The sequence below is a fragment of the Notothenia rossii genome (assembly GCF_949606895.1).
Source record: "Notothenia rossii genome assembly, chromosome: 9".
Classification (NCBI taxonomy): Eukaryota; Metazoa; Chordata; class Actinopteri; order Perciformes; family Nototheniidae; genus Notothenia; species Notothenia rossii.
Window position 1 is genome coordinate 80426039 of NC_136907.1, and position 17996 is coordinate 80444034.

The window sequence follows — 17996 nt, forward strand, 5'->3', positions numbered from 1 at the left end:
TCCGCTCTGCATCAGCCAAACAGCTCGCTGCACCCGCACTGCGAGGGGGACCCAAGTTCCCGTCAGCAAAAACACGTGGGTTTGCTATCCTGGCTCCAAAATGGTGGAATGAGCTCCCCATTGAAATCAGGACAGCAGAAAGCTTACACATCTTCTTCAGACTGAAAACTCATCTCTTTGGACTCCACTTCCAGAGATAGAATTACTAACAAAGCACTTATATACTAATAAAGGGCTGGCTTTCTAAATGCCAGTTGAGTAGCACTTGAAATGTTTGGCTCTATGAAACCTGATGTACTTATATGATTCTGTTTTCTTAAAGGTTGTATCTTCCTGGTCGAATGCACTTATTGTAAGTCGCTTTGGATAAAAGCGTCAGCTAAATGCAATGTAATGTAATGTGACCGTGCTGTAGTTCCTTTATAGCCCAACATTAGCCTCCTTTAGCTTAGCGGTGGTGACATGAAGTCATGTGACCGTGCTGCAGTTCCTTTATAGCCCAACATTAGCCACCTTTAGTTTAGCGGTGGTGACGTGAAGTCATGTGACCGTGCTGTAGTTCCTTTATAGCCCAACATTAGCCACCTTTAGCTTAGCGGTGGTGACGTGAAGTCATGTGACCATGCTGTAGTTCCTTTATAGCCCAAGCCAGCTTTTTACTTCAGAAATCATAAAGTGGTGTTCATATGTGGTGATTATCTTGCTGAACTCAATGTGTAAGTATCATAAACGTTTGTTGACACAGATACAAAAATTTAGATTTTTATTGAGGCGTCGAATGTCTGTTGTTTTATGGTATGACATATCACCCTAAATTATATATTCGGTTAGGAACTACAAAACCAATGAATTATTTCTTATGATTTTTGTCTTCTTATTTCAGTTTCAGGTAGTTTGGTGGACATTCGTTGTGTAAAAAAAAAAAAGTTTTGGACTCTTTGATCCCTTGCATAGGTGAGGGGGTGGAGGTTTGTTTGTGTGTGTGCGCGTGTGTGCGTGTGCGTGTGCGTGTGCGTGCGCGTGTGTGTGTGTGTGCGCGTGTGTGTGTGTTGACGGCTGCAGACTGTGGACTCTCAGTAAACAAAGGCAGTTAGTCATTATCACAGAAACGCAACGAACCATCGTCGATGTCCGCAGCGTCTCTTCTTCACTCGTAAGTACAGAAACACTCGTCTCTTCTTCTGCGTCTCGTTGGCGGTGTGAGGTCGTCGTCTCGACTCCGCAACCTCCGTCGTTGTTGTTGTTCAGGTGGTGGGTTGGGGGGGGTCAAAGGTCGCAGAGGGTCAAACAGGGACCCGTTCCTGCTCTCTGTGTGTGGAGGCCTCAGCTGACAGGGATCAATATCACAGGAGTGTTTGACTGACGATAGTTTGTTTTTAATATTTACCAAATTGAATGCAGTAATAGAAATAAACAGCTTTTATTGTGATCGTATGGAATTAAAAAGGTCCTTCTTATCCTTTTTGGGGTTTTTACGCTTTTGGTTCTCAAGAGAACAAGAGAACAAAAATAAATAAATCTATTACTACCCGACATATTAATAATATTTGATGCCATTGTTTGTTTTTCCCTTTGTTCTGACAGCTTGCTGCTCCAGATAGAGAGAAGAGCAAAGAGGAGATAGTCTGTGTGAAATACTTTGAATTGTGGGTAAGGGTAGATAGCCCCCATTGTTCTGTGACCTGTCAATCATCAGACCGGGGGTCATATTTCATTATGTGTTCATTTCTATCTGAAATTGTACCCATGGATGTATAAAGAAGAGTTCTACCGTAAAGTTATTCTCCGTGGGGACTTCGGGCAACACTCTTGATTCTGATTGGCCAGAAGACTCGAAAAAACATCAGCAAAGATGTTTTATTGAGAACATGATCACTACGTGTCAGAAGTTTTAAAAACAGTTTATGGTCTCCGGTACTTCCAGTCCAACGCCTACTGCATGCACAGCGTTAGAACATCGGGCCTTCAAAATAAAAGTTTAACTTCCACCAGTTGAGAACCACTGTTCTATAAGTCTTAGTGCATGTAAATGGTCTGTAGACTAAAATCCCTGTGTTCCCTCCAGAGGGAGTCTCTCTCCCACTGATATACACCTGAACATCACCAGGAGAGGACTCTTTAAAGTAGAGACACTATATACTGATATACACCTGAGCATGAGCAGGAGAGGACTCTTTAAAGTAGAGACACTATATACTGATATACACCTGAACATGAGCAGGAGAGGACTCTTTAAAGTAGAGACACTATATACTGATATACACCTGAACATCAGCAGGAGAGGACTCTTTAAAGTAGAGACACTACATACTGATATACACCTGAACATCAGCAGGAGAGGACTCTTTAAAGTAGAGACAGTACATACTGATATACACCTGAACATCAGCAGGAGAGGACTCTTTAAAGTAGAGACACTACATACTGATATACACCTGAACATCAGCAGGAGAGGACTCTTTAAAGTAGAGACACTACATACTAATATACACCTGAACATCAGCAGGAGAGGACTCTTTAAAGTAGAGACACTACATACTGATATACACCTGAACATCAGCAGGAGAGGACTCTTTAAAGTAGAGACACTACATACTGATATACACCTGAACATCAGCAGGAGAGGACTCTTTAAAGTAGAGACAATACATACTGATATACACCTGAACATCAGCAGGAGAGGACTCTTTAAAGTAGAGACAGTACATACTGATATAAACCTGAACATCAGCAGGAGAGGACTCTTTAAAGTAGAGACACTACATACTGATATACACCTGAACATTAGCAGGAGAGGACTCTTTAAAGTAGAGACACTACATACTAATATACACCTGAACATCAGCAGGAGAGGACTCTTTAAAGTAGAGACACTACATACTGATATACACCTGAACATCAGCAGGAGAGGACTCTTTAAAGTAGAGACAGTACATACTGATATAAACCTGAACATCAGCAGGAGAGGACTCTTTAAAGTAGAGACACTACATACTGATATACACCTGAACATCAGCAGGAGAGGACTCTTTAAAGTAGAGACACTACATACTGGTATACACCTGAACATCAGCAGGAGAGGACTCTTTAAAGTAGAGACACTACATACTGGTATACACCTGAACATCAGCAGGAGAGGACTCTTTAAAGTAGAGACACTACATACTGATATACACCTGAACATCAGCAGGAGAGGACTCTTTAAAGTAGAGACACTACATACTGATATACACCTGAACATCAGCAGGAGAGGACTCTTTAAAGTAGAGACACTACATACTGATATACACCTGAACATCAGCAGGAGAGGACTCTTTAAAGTAGAGACACTACATACTGATATACACCTGAACATCAGCAGGAGAGGACTCTTTAAAGTAGAGACACTACATACTGATATACACCTGAACATCAGCAGGAGAGGACTCTTTAAAGTAGAGACACTACATACTGATATACACCTGAACATCAGCAGAGGAGGACTCTTTAAAGTAGAGACACTACATACTGATATACACCTGAACATCAGCAGGAGAGGACTCTTTAAAGTAGAGACACTACATACTGATATACACCTGAACATCAGCAGGAGAGGACTCTTTAAAGTAGAGACACTACATACTGATATACACCTGAACATCAGCAGGAGAGGACTCTTTAAAGTAGAGACACTACATACTGATATACACCTGAACATCAGCAGGAGAGGACTCTTTAAAGTAGAGACACTACATACTGATATACACCTGAACATCAGCAGGAGAGGACTCTTTAAAGTAGAAACTCTACATACTGATATACACCTGAACATGAGCAGGAGAGGACTCTTTAAAGTAGAAACACTACATACTGATATACACCTGAACATCAGCAGGAGAGGACTCTTTAAAGTAGAGACACTACATATTGATATACACCTGAACATTAGCAGGAGAGGACTCTTTAAAGTAGAGACACTACATACTGATATACACCTGAACATCAGCAGGAGAGGACTCTTTAAAGTAGAGACACTACATACTGATATACACCTGAACATCAGCAGGAGAGGACTCTTTAAAGTAGAGACACTACGTACTGATATACACCTGAACATCAGCAGGAGAGGACTCTTTAAAGTAGAGACACTACATACTGATATACACCTGAACATCAGCAGGAGAGGACTCTTTAAAGTAGAGACACTACATACTGATATACACCTGAACATCAGCAGGAGAGGACTCTTTAAAGTAGAGACACTACATACTGGTATACACCTGAACATCAGCAGGAGAGGACTCTTTAAAGTAGAGACACTACATACTGATATACACCTGAACATCAGCAGGAGAGGACTCTTTAAAGTAGAGACACTACATACTGATATACACCTGAACATCAGCAGGAGAGGACTCTTTAAAGTAGAGACACTACATACTGATATACACCTGAACATCAGCAGGAGAGGACTCTTTAAAGTAGAGACACTACATACTGATATACACCTGAACATCAGCAGGGGAGGACTCTTTAAAGTAGAGACACTACATACTGATATACACCTGAACATCAGCAGGAGAGGACTCTTTAAAGTAGAGACACTACATACTGATATACACCTGAACATGAGCAGGAGAGGACTCTTTAAAGTAGAGACACTACATACTGATATACACCTGAACATCAGCAGGAGAGGACTCTTTAAAGTAGAGACACTATACTGATATACACCTGAACATGAGCAGGAGAGGACTCTTTAAAGTAGAGACACTACATACTGATATACACCTGAACATAAGCAGGAGAGAACTCTTTAAAGTAGAGACACTACATACTGAGTGGTAGTCCTGATCATTGCGATCAAAAGACACCAAAACTAAACTACTTCAATACACAAAGCCGATAAGAGAGGCTGTAAAAGTATAATTTTAAAGTAATAGTTATCCAAATAAATTATTGTAAATATTACACTATACCTGTTTTCTCTGTTATGTGCTGCAGGTTTTTCAGAGGTCATGTCCCGCCTCCTCCTCTGTGTGTCCGTCATCGCCGCCCTGTGGTCGGCGTCGGCTCTCAGTCTGTCAGGTGAGTTTTATTATCATAAACAGTCCAATAATATATACGTTATTAACATTCTCAGGGATAACTGAATTAATGTTGTCAAAAAAAGGTCTTAAAAGTTACTAATTTACAAATGAGTAAATGTACTTAGTTACTTTACACCACTTCCAAAAACAAGAAACCGTACTAATCAGGCTTTCGTCCAAACCACAGCACTGACACTGCTCTTTTAAAGGTCTTCAATGACATCCACTTTAACACAGACGGTGGCAGAACTTCAGTGTTAGTATTATTAGATCTCAGCGCTGCGTTAGACACTGTTGACCACAACATATTACTAGACCGACTAGAAAACTGGGTGGGACTTTCTGAAACAGTTCTACATTGGTTTGAATCCTACTTAAAGGACAGAAACAACTTTGTTTCTATAGGTAAATACACATCCAAGATGACAAATATGACATGTGGGGTACCTCAAGGCTCCATCTTGGGGCCTCTTCTCTTTAACGTCTACATGCTACCACTGGCTCAGATAATGAAAAACAACAAAATAAGTTACCATAGCTATGCGGATGACATACACATTTACGTAACCATTTCACCAGGAGACTATGCTCCAATTCAAACACTGAGTAAGTGCATTGAACAAATCAATGACTGGATGTGTCACAACTTTCTCCAATTAAACAAAGACAAAACTGAGGTAATGGTTTTTGGAGCCAAGGCAGAACGTATAAAAGTTAGCGCTGAGCTTCAGTCTGCAATGTTCAAAACAACAGAGAGAGCCAGAAATCTAGGTGTAGTCATGGACTCTGACCTGAGTTTCAACAGTCACATTAAAACAGTTACTAAATCAGCCTACTATCACCTAAAAAACATGTCTAGGATTAAAAGACTGATGTCACAGCAGGATCTGGAAAAACGTGTCCATGCTTTTATCTTCAGTGACTGGACTACTGCAATGGTGTCTTCACAGGTCTCACTAAAAGATCTATTAGAAAGCTGCAGCTGATTCAGAACGCTGCTGCTCGAGTCCTCACTGACACTAAGAGAGTGGATCACATCACTCCTGTTCTGAAGTCTTTACTCTGGTTCCTCACTGACACTAAGAAAGTGGATCACATCACTCCTGTTCTGAAGTCTTTACTCTGGTTCCTCTCTAACACTAAGAAAGTGGATCACATCACTCCTGTTCTGAAGTCTTTACTCTGGTTCCTCTCTGACACTAAGAAAGTGGATCACATCACTCCTGTTCTGAAGTCTTTACTCTGGTTCCTCACTAACACTAAGAAAGTGAATCACATCACTCCTGTTCTGAAGTCTTTACTCTGGTTCCTCACTGACACTAAGAAAGTGGATCACTCCTGTTCTGAAGTCTTTACTCTGGTTCCTCACTAACACTAAGAAAGTGGATCACATCACTCCTGTTCTGAAGTCTTTACTCTGGTTCCTCACTAACACTAAGAAAGTGAATCACATCACTCCTGTTCTGAAGTCTTTACTCTGGTTCCTCACTGACACTAAGAAAGTGGATCACATCACTCCTGTTCTGAAGTCTTTACTCTGGTTCCTCACTGACACTAAGAAAGTGGATCACTCCTGTTCTGAAGTCTTTACTCTGGTTCCTCACTGACACTAAGAAAGTGGATCACATCACTCCTGTTCTGAAGTCTTTACTCTGGTTCCTCACTGACACTAAGAAAGTGGATCACATCACTCCTGTTCTGAAGTCTTTACTCTAGCTTCCTGTGTGTCAAAGAATAGATTTCAAAATACTGCTGCTGTTTATAAAGCACTGAATGGTTTAGGACCAAAATAGATTTCTGACCTCCTGCTAAATGATGAACCATCCAGATCTCTCAGGTCTTCAGGGACTGGTCAGCTTTCTGTCCCCAGAGTCAGAACTAAACATGGAGAAGTTCAGTTATTCTGCTCCAAATATCTGGAACAAACTCCCAGAAACCTGCAGGTCTGCTGCAACTCTGACTACTTTTAAATCCAGGCTGAAGACTTTTCTTTTTGCCGCTGCTTTTAATTGAACTATTCATATCTTAGACTGCACTGTAACTTTTATCCATGTATTTTTTCTTTTAATGTTTCTTTTATTATCTTTGCTTTTTAATGACTGTTTTTAAATGACTTTTTTTGAATGTCTTTCATTTTTGAATTGCCTTGTGTTGAAAGGTGCTTTATAAATATACACTTGCCTAGCCTTGCCTTACTACCCCCGGTTCTCAGGTAATAATTACAAATAACTTTATAATTGATAAAGGTTGAGGATCTCATTATTTGACCCTAAGGGCTATGCTGTGTATGAGGCCCTAAAGCAACTGCTCCATTAAATGCACACATTGATGCCACCAAATTACACAATCAAAATAGAAAGTACTACAAAGAAACTGGAATTAATTTACATCTTAAATTATTAATATACACAAAAAAAGGTTTGCAAATATCCAACCTACAAATTGCTTTTTTAAATCAACACTTGCTGAAGATCATTTGTGTGGACATCCCAGTTCATTTGTAGGGCTTACTGTAAACGATTTAATCCTCACCAAACTCTGTGTTATTGTGACCGATCATATCTCAGCTTTATGCAGACACATACATTTAGCATGGTGTAAACGGGCTCCGTGTTACAGGAGGGGTTTGGAGGCGTTATGTATGATCTCTTCGTCCCTCAGTGTTCTCGGAGCCCCGCGGCGCCCACATGCTGCTCAGATCCCGCCGGGCGAACTCCTTCATGGAGGAACTGAAGCCGGCCTCCATGGAGCGCGAGTGTGTGGAGGAGAGGTGTGACTTTGAAGAGGCTCGAGAGATTTTCCAGACCAGGGAAGCTACGGTAAGATGCTCCAAATGAATCTTAAAGGTCCCTTATTACACTCTGTTTCATCAAAATAGTATAGGTCTCAGATATATACGGAACATGTCTCTGAAGTGTTTGGCTCCAAACACCAAACAGATCATGCCTCATACCCCTCTGTTTCAGCCCTGTTTCCAAAGTGCTGATTCTGTGTCTGTTACTTTAAATGCTAATGAGCTGCTGCTGGCCACGCCCCTCTGAGAGATTTGGTTACAAAGAAGTCAATGGTGCTCTAGGAGGAGATTCAGGTGATAAGGGGGGGGTACCTTGGTTGCTGATTGGCTAATGGTTACACAAGACAACACATCGTTATGACATCACAAAGTATCCAAAATCTGATCAGCTCATTTTCAGACAGGTTTTTATAGAAATGGATCAAAAAGAGAGAGAATCTTTGTTCCTGAAACTTTCAGAGTCTCTTTCCACAGAGGGGACACATGTTGATGTAGAAGAGACATGAGGAAGAGGGGACACATGTTGATGTAGAAGAGACATGAAGAAGAGGGGACACATGTTGATGTAGAAGAGACATGAAGAAGAGGGGACACATGTTGATGTAGAAGAGACATGGAGAAGAGAGGACACATGTTGATGTAGAAGAGACATGGAGAAGAGAGGACACATGTTGATGTAGAAGAGACATGGAGAAGAGAGGACACATGTTGATGTAGAAGAGACATGAAGAAGAGGGGACACATGTTGATGTAGAAGAGACATGAGGAAGAGGGGACACATGTTGATGTAGAAGAGACATGAAGAAGAGAGGACGCATGTTGATGTAGAAGAGACATGGAGAAGAGAGGACACATGTTGATGTAGAAGAGACATGGAGAAGAGAGGACACATGTTGATGTAGAAGAGACATGAAGAAGAGGGGACACATGTTGATGTAGAAGAGACATGAGGAAGAGGGGACACATGTTGATGTAGAGGAGACATGAAGAAGAGGGGACACATGTTGATGTAGAAGAGACATGAAGAAGAGGGGACACATGTTGATGTAGAAGAGACATGGAGAAGAGAGGACACATGTTGATGTAGAAGAGACATGGAGAAGAGAGGACACATGTTGATGTAGAAGAGACATGGAGAAGAGAGGACACATGTTGATGTAGAAGAGACATGAAGAAGAGGGGACACATGTTGATGTAGAAGAGACATGAGGAAGAGGGGACACATGTTGATGTAGAAGAGACATGAAGAAGAGAGGACGCATGTTGATGTAGAAGAGACATGGAGAAGAGAGGACACATGTTGATGTAGAAGAGACATGGAGAAGAGAGGACACATGTTGATGTAGAAGAGACATTAAGAAGAGGGGACACATGTTGATGTAGAAGAGACATGGAGAAGAGGGGACACATGTTGATGTAGAAGAGACATGAAGAAGAGGGGACACATGTTGATGTAGAAGAGACATGGAGAAGAGAGGACACTTGTTGATGTAGAAGAGACATTAAGAAGAGGGGACACATGTTGATGTAGAAGAGACATGGAGAAGAGGGGACACATGTTGATGTAGAAGAGACATGAAGAAGAGGGGACACATGTTGATGTAGAAGAGACATGGAGAAGAGAGGACACATGTTGATGTAGAAGAGACATGAAGAAGGGGGGACACATGTTGATATAGAAGAGACATGAAGAAGAGGGGACACATGTTGATGTAGGAGACACATGAGGAAGAGGGGACACATGTTGATGTAGAAGAGACATGAAGAAGAGGGGACACATGTTGATGTAGAAGAGACATGAAGAAGAGAGGACACATGTTGATGTAGAAGAGACATGGAGAAGAGAGGACACATGTTGATGAAGAAGAGACATGAAGAAGAGGGGACACATGTTGATGTAGAAGAGACATGAAGAAGAGGGGACACATGTTGATGTAGAAGAGACATGAAGAAGAGGGGACACATGTTGATGTAGAAGAGACATGGAGAAGAGGGGACACATGTTGATGTAGAAGAGACATGAAGAAGAGGGGACACATGTTGATGTAGAAGAGACATGGAGAAGAGGGGACACATGTTGATGTAGAAGAGACATGAAGAAGAGGGGACACGTGTTGATGTAGAAGAGACATGAAGAAGAGGGGACACGTGTTGATGTAGAAGAGACATGAAGAAGAGGGGACACATGTTGATGTAGAAGAGACATGAAGAAGAGGGGACACGTGTTGATGTAGAAGAGACATGAAGAAGAGGGGACACGTGTTGATGTAGAAGAGACATGAAGAAGAGGGGACACGTGTTGATGTAGAAGAGACATGGAGAAGAGGGGACACATGTTGATGTAGAAGAGACATGGAGAAGAGGGGACACATGTTGATGTAGAAGAGACATGAAGAAGAGGGGACACATGTTGATGTAGAAGAGACATGAAGAAGGGGGGACACATGTTGATGTAGAAGAGACATGGAGAAGATAGCCTAAGGGGCGAGACATCTCTAAGCGGTTGACCAATCACAACAGAGACGACCAGCTAACCAATCGTGGATCCTGAGGGGGTCGTATCCTGAATGTGTGATATTGGGCTTTATAAATAAACTTTGATTGATTGATGATTGATCAGTGTGATTAAACAGCTCCTTTACATGTCTTGCCTTAATCTGAGACTTTCTATTTATGTGTTCACAGCTGGAGTTCTGGACAGTGTACTCAGGTAAGAGCCTTTGAACCTGTTTAAACAAGTCTATAATTAGCGGGATTTTTTTTTTTTATATTTAGCTCTTATTAAAGGATATGTAGAAGAAGTAATGTTATGATATGTACAGTTAGCATTGGCTTGGCTACTCTTAAGTTAAGTTCAAACTATGTAATACGTAGTGAAGTGAACAGAAAAAACGTATATGGCTAAACACGTGTTTTGTGTTTTTTAGTCAGAGTTTCTCCTTTGTCTCTGAGCGGCCTGCTGCACGGCATTGTGGGAAATGTATTGACGTGTGTGTGTTTTTAGATGGGAACCAGTGCGAGTCCCACATGTGTGTGAATGGAGTGTGTGTGGACCAGTACCAGGACTACGCCTGCCGCTGTGAGCCCGGATACGAGGGCAAATACTGCAACCAGCGTGAGTCATGGTCTGAAAACATACACCTACAATTAACCTGCAGCTTAACTTCAACCCACCTCTAATTAGACTCACCTGCAATTAGCCTGTAACTCACCTGCAATTAGCCTGTAACTCACCTGCAATTAGCCTGTAACTCACCTGCAATTAGCCTGTAACTCACCTGCAATTAGCCTGTAACTCACCTGCAATTAGCCTGTAACTCACCTGCAATTAGCCTGTAACTCACCTGCAATTAGCCTGTAACTCACATGCAATTAGACTCACCTGCAATTAGCCTGTAACTCACCTGCAATTAGCCTGTAACTCACCTGCAATTAGCCTGTAACTCACCTGCAATTAGACTCACCTGCAATTAGCCTGTAACTCACCTGCAATTAGACTCACCTGCAATTAGCCTGTAACTCACCTGCAATTAGACTCACCTGCAATTAGCCTGTAACTCACCTGCAATTAGCCTGTAACTCACCTGCAATTAGCCTGTAACTCACCTGCAATTAGCCTGTAACTCACCCACAACTCATCAAATCCCTTTACAAAGACACAGAAATAAAAAATATATCAAAATATGATGAATACTGCATTCAAAGTGCAGAGCTGTGCAGATTTGGAACGAGGTCATGTGAAGCAGAAATGGTCAACATGTGCAGGACTTACAGTATTCAAAAAGACAAGATGTTGTTCCCATGATGTGCATGTGAGTGTGTGTACTGAGGTGTGTACTGAGGTGTGTACTGAGGTGTGTACTGAGGTGTGTACTGAGGTGTGTGTACTGAGGTGTGTACTGAGGTGTGTGTACTGAGGTGTGTACTGAGGTCTGTGTACTGAGGTGTGTGTACTGAGGTGTGTACTGAGGTGTGTACTGAGGTATGTGTACTGAGGTGTGTACTGAGGTGTGTACTGAGGTGTGTGTACTGAGGTGTGTACTGAGGTGTGTACTGAGGTGTGTGTACTGAGGTGTGTGTACTGAGGTGTGTGTACTGAGGTCTGTGTACTGAGGTCTGTGTACTGAGGTGTGTGTACTGAGGTGTGTGTACTGAGGTGTGTACTGAGGTATGTGTACTGAGGTGTGTACTGAGGTGTGTACTGAGGTGTGTGTACTGAGGTGTGTACTGAGGTGTGTACTGAGGTGTGTACTGAGGTATGTGTACTGAGGTGTGTGTACTGAGGTGTGTGTACTGAGGTGTGTACTGAGGTATGTGTACTGAGGTGTGTGTACTGAGGTGTGTGTACTGGTGTGTGTACTGAGGTGTGTACTGAGGTGTGTACTGAGGTGTGTGTACTGAGGTGTGTACTGAGGTGTGTACTGAGGTCTGTGTACTGAGGTGTGTGTACTGAGGTGTGTACTGCGGTGTGTGTACTGAGGTGTGTACTGAGGTGTGTGTACTGAGGTGTGTACTGAGGTGTGTACTGAGGTGTGTACTGCGGTGTGTGTACTGAGGTGTGCACTGAGGTGTGTACTGAGGTGTGTGTACTGAGGTGTGTGTACTGAGGTGTGTACTGAGGTGTGTACTGAGGTGTGTGTACTGAGGTGTGTGTACTGGTGTGTGTACTGAGGTGTGTGTACTGAGGTGTGTGTACTGAGGTGTGTACTGAGGTGTGTGTACTGAGGTGTGTGTACTGAGGTGTGTGTACTGAGGTGTGTACTGAGGTGTGTACTGAGGTGTGTGTACTGAGGTGTGTGTACTGAGGTGTGTGTACTGAGGTGTGTGTACTGAGGTGTGTACTGAGGTGTGTACTGAGGTGTGTGTACTGAGGTGTGTGTACTGAGGTGTGTGTACTGAGGTGTGCACTGAGGTGTGTACTGAGGTGTGTGTACTGAGGTGTGTGTACTGAGGTGTGTGTACTGAGGTGTGTGTACTGAGGTGTGTGTACTGAGGTGTGTACTGAGGTGTGTGTACTGAGGTGTGTGTACTGAGGTGTGTGTACTGAGGTGTGTACTGAGGTGTGTGTACTGAGGTGTGTTTCCGTGCAGCTCAGACGGCCACTAACTGCTCCGTGGATAACGGCAAATGTGATCACTTGTGTTCGGAGAGCCAAGACAACCTGAGAAGGAGCTGCAGCTGCGTGAGCGGATACAAACTGCACGACGACTCCAAGAAGTGCAGCCCAATCGGTGAGGAGGACTGATCGTACATTTACACACCTGTTAGAAAAATGTCACTGCTTGAGCTTGAATCTCAGGATCCATGTATCTGTGATGCTCTCCAGAATGGAAGGAGTCATCACATACAGAGCATCAACTAGTTCCTGAACAGTGTCCTTCACATGCTGATATCCAAGAGAGGGAGTTCCTCAGTCACAAGATGGAGGAATAGAAAGCAGTATTCAATGTTTACTTCAGATTAGCTCCACGTCAGAAATGATCATGCTTGTCATATGTCTCTCTCCATAGAGGCTGAATCATCATGTTAATCACATAGCTATCATATGCCTCAAACAGTCCTGATGCTCTTCTAGGTAATCACACATCCTGTCATGTTCACAGCTACAGTTGGGATACCTTTGTTAGCATGTGGCTCTCGTGTTGGAAGAGGACATTCAGGATCTTCCCAACAACACCATGCTCTCACCTTCACTCAGGTGTATCGTCTTTAATCCCCTCTCTCTGAGCAGGTCCCTCCTCCTGCGGTCAGCTGCTGATCAGCAGGTCGTCGTACACCAAGCCGATGGACGGCCTGCTGCCCTGGATGGTGGGGGGGGAGGTGGGGAAGAAGGGGGAGAGTCCCTGGCAGGTAACTCACTTCACCTGTGGTTACTGCTCAACTGCTGACTGGTTGCTGGGCAACTCACCTGCAAGTCACCTGCAGCCCAGCTTCAAATGACCCGCAATGAACCTTCAACCAAACTGCAACTCACCTTCGAATAACCTGCAACTCACCTTTAATTAACTGCAACTCACCTTCACCTCATCTTTAATTAACCTTCACCTCATCTTTAATCAACCTGCAACTCACTTTCAATTAACCTGCAACTCACCTGTAAACAGGGGCGGATCTAGACAAATATTAATGGGGTGGCCAGAGGGTGGCAGGAGATGTTGAGGGGTGGCATCCCCTGGCAGAAGTATATGCTGATTCAATCGCAGTCCTATCAATCAATGTTAACTTGGAAAGCCACAATATGAATATTTTAATTCAATAACATTTGGTGACTTTATTGTGGCACATCAGTGAAGCCTTACATATAAATATATAAGGTGGCAGACATCATTTAATGAATTTTAACTGAACAATAACTGAATGAGTTGGTCTCACTCTTAGACCAGCAGAGGAACCAAATGTATGCAGACTGCTGCAATAAGTACATTAACTGTCTCATCGATGTTTGTCTGAATGAATATGATAATATTAACAATCACATTATTCCTATCAGCTGTCAATCACTGTTATGATTCACATATTCATTCATTATTGAATAAACTCTATTTTCTGGAGGAGTTAATGATGAATGTTCCTCAAGATGCTTGCTCACCCTCCTTCAAATTTGAAAGACAAGTAATTATATCATATATCAAAACTCAAAAGATTCAAAGGAAAAGTTCAGCGCTTTACTACGACTTTACTGCAAACAGTTACAACCTGGACTTTACATCAGAAAGAACAAACATTAAAGAAGTGACTAACTGCATCAGTTCGGGTTAAACAACATGTGTTCAGCTAAAACATATACATCGCTGCAGTTATGATCCAGTGGAGAGTCCTTACCTACTGGCCTAGTTCAATCAGAGAGGTTACTTTCTGTTGACTGGGCAGGGTAGTTTACACACCGTCTGATTTGACTTTCTCAGGACTTAAAACGGTTTTTTGGGGGCAGACCCCCACAAAGAAAAATATATATAGGGTCATCATCTGAACAGTTGTTTACGCTCATTGAGTCCTCCGTGAGCAGAGCATCAAGTTGGCTATAACAGCTGAATGTGGCGATTACCATGTTGTTCAGCAGAACGCCTCACACACTGATTAAGATCTAAAGCTTTAGTTCGTTTTGATTCCATGCTGAGTGCAGCCACACTGACAGGCTCTGCTCTGTCACTGCAGACCGTACCTCATTCCTTCAGTACTTGGGGGGCCCGAATGCTTCTCGTTTTGCGCCGTCCCCCGTTCAAACCATCTTCCCAGTTTCTTTAAAAGGTTTTTAAATGTGAGTTTGTTACAGCAGTGTGTGTGTGTGTGTGTGTTCAGGTGCTGCTGATGAACACTAGGGGGAAATTCGTCTGCGGGGGCGTCCTGATCGCTGAGAGTTGGGTGCTGACGGCGGCACATTGCCTCGACAAAACCATGCGCTTCACAGTGAGACTCGGTGAGAGGATCTAAACGTTATTACTGAATGTGCCTCAGCAGGTATCTGAAGACACCTGCAGGACACACCTGTACACATGCAGGAAACACCTGTACACATGGAGGGCACACCTGTACACCTGCAGGGCACACCTGTACACATGGAGGGCACGCCTGTACACATGCAGGAAACACCTGTACACATGCAGGGCACACCTGTACACATGCAGGACACACCTGTACACATGCAGGAAACACCTGTACACATGCAGGGCACACCTGTACACATGCAGGACACACCTGTACACATGGAGGGCACACCTGTACACATGCAGGAAACACCTGTACACATGCAGGGCACACCTGTACACATGCAGGACACACCTGTACACATGGAGGGCACACCTGTACACATGCAGGGCACACCTGTACACATGGAGGACACACCTGTACACATGGAGGACACACCTGTACACATGGAGGGCACACCTGTACACATGGAGGACACACCTGTACACATGCAGGGCACACCTGTACACATGCAGGACACACCTGTACACATGCAGGACACACCTGTACACATGGAGGACACACCTGTACACATGGAGGGCACACCTGTACACATGCAGGACACACCTGTACACATGGAGGGCACACCTGTACACATGCAGGACACACCTGTACACATGCAGGACACACCTGTACACATGGAGGGCACACCTGTACACATGGAGGACACACCTGTACACATGCAGGGCACACCTGTACACATGCAGGACACACCTGTACACATGGAGGACACACCTGTACACATGCAGGACACACCTGTACACATGGAGGACACACCTGTACACATGCAGGGCACACCTGTACACATGCAGGACATACCTGTACACATGCAGGACACACCTGTACACATGCAGGGCACACCTGTACACATGGAGGGCACACCTGTACACATGCAGGACACACCTGTACACGTGCAGGACACACCTGTACAGGTGCAGGGCACACCTGTACACATGGAGGGCACACCTGTACACATTCAGGGCACACCTGTACACATGCAGGGCACACCTGTACACATTCAGGGCACACCTGTACACATGCAGGACACACCTGTACACGTGCAGGACACACCTGTACAAGCGAGAGGTTTAAGGGAATCACCTTTGGGGCTTGCATCTAGAGAAAACAGGGTTTTTACAGATCCTTTAAAAACCAACTATCTGAGTTTAGCAAGACCAGATTTAACCTTCCAGTGAAAGTAAAAGTAAAATACTGCTGCAACTCACCTTTAATGAACCTGTAACTCCTCCCCTCAGGAGACTACGAGCGCCACAGGTTCGAGGGCACCGAGGTGAACGTGAAGGTGTTGGAGTCCTTCAAACACCTGAACTACAACACCCGCACGTACGACAACGACATCGCCCTTCTGCGCCTCGAAACACCCGCTCCTTTCTCAGATTACATCCTCCCCGCCTGCCTTCCTTCCAGCGAGCAGGCCGAGCGAGTGCTCCACCTGAACGGCACCCCGACCGTAGTGAGCGGCTGGGGGAAGGAGGAGATGAACAGCAGCACCTTCAGCTCCGCGCTCAACGTCATCAATATCCCGTTGGTGGAGCGAGACCTGTGCGTCCGTCACATGACCAATACGATCACGGAGAACGTGCTGTGTGCGGGGGTCCTGGGCCAGAGGCAGGACGCCTGTGAGGGGGACAGCGGGGGTCCCATGGTGACGCTGTACCGGGACACGTGGTTCCTGCTGGGCCTCGTGTCCTGGGGAGAGGGCTGCGGAAGCCTGGACAAACTGGGCATCTACACCAAGGTGTCCAATTATAACCAGTGGATCCAGGGCATCAGGGACGAGTGGGATCGAGTACACTGAGACCCCCAAGCAACAACAACAACGTCCGAGAGCACCCCCAATAACAACAACAACGTCTGAGATGACCCTCAAACCATCAGCAGGTTAAACAAACAGCAATGTAACACAAAGCCATGTAACACACGTTATAAATAAAGCTCCGGCTTCTTTCTTCACCCCAACAATTTCCTGGTGTGTTTTTCTATTGGTGCACGTAACACGAGTTTCCTGTCTCCAAACGTCCATTTGACTCCTTTGTTTACTCAGTTTGAGACCCCCCAACAACAACAACGACGAGATGACCCTCAACCCATCAGTAGGGTAAACAAACAGCGATGTATCACACTTTATAAATGAACTGATTCTGTCTGAAGACGCTTCGGCTTCTTTCTTCTCCACAACAATGTCCTGGTGTCCCCCCTTCCCCCCGTAGTGTTTTCTATTGGTGTTAGTGCATGTAAATGGTCTGCAAAGGCTAAAATCCCTGAGTGTCCTGCCTGAAAAATGTCCATTCAACTTCTTTGTTTACTTCAGGAACATAGTGACATCACTATGTAACACTCACGCTCCTCTTGGCCAGCGCTCCAACACATTGTACGTGACTTTCCTCCTACTGCCTGTGCTGCAGCACCCCTTTTCACCCTCTGTCTGAAACCAGAGCCCAGTCTGCTCTGATTGGTTAGCTGGCCGGCTCTGTTGTGGTCAACCTGCTTAGAGTTGTCCCGCCCCTTAGCCTATCACGTACAATGTGTTGTAGCGGTAGCCAATAGGAGCGCAAGTGTTACAAAGTGATGTCACTACTTCCGGAAGTAAAGAAAAGAGTTCAATGGAGGCGTGTCGGGCGCTGGGAGAAACCCCCTCTGAAGGGATT

At 44.2% G+C, this 17996-nt stretch overlaps 1 protein-coding gene across 1 annotated transcript; it reads left to right on the forward strand.

The window, feature by feature from the left end:
* The first annotated feature begins 1019 nt into the window (after nt 1-1019).
* proca (protein C (inactivator of coagulation factors Va and VIIIa), a) lies at nt 1020-17310 on the forward strand. Its single transcript, XM_079649001.1, has 9 exons — nt 1020-1153; nt 4984-5067; nt 7731-7888; nt 10549-10573; nt 10868-10978; nt 12954-13094; nt 13595-13713; nt 15163-15280; nt 16584-17310. Exons 2-9 carry the CDS (start codon nt 4998-5000, stop codon nt 17144-17146), a joined length of 1305 nt encoding a protein of 434 aa, XP_079505127.1. The 5' UTR covers nt 1020-1153; nt 4984-4997; the 3' UTR covers nt 17147-17310.
* The last annotated feature ends 686 nt before the right edge of the window (nt 17311-17996 follow it).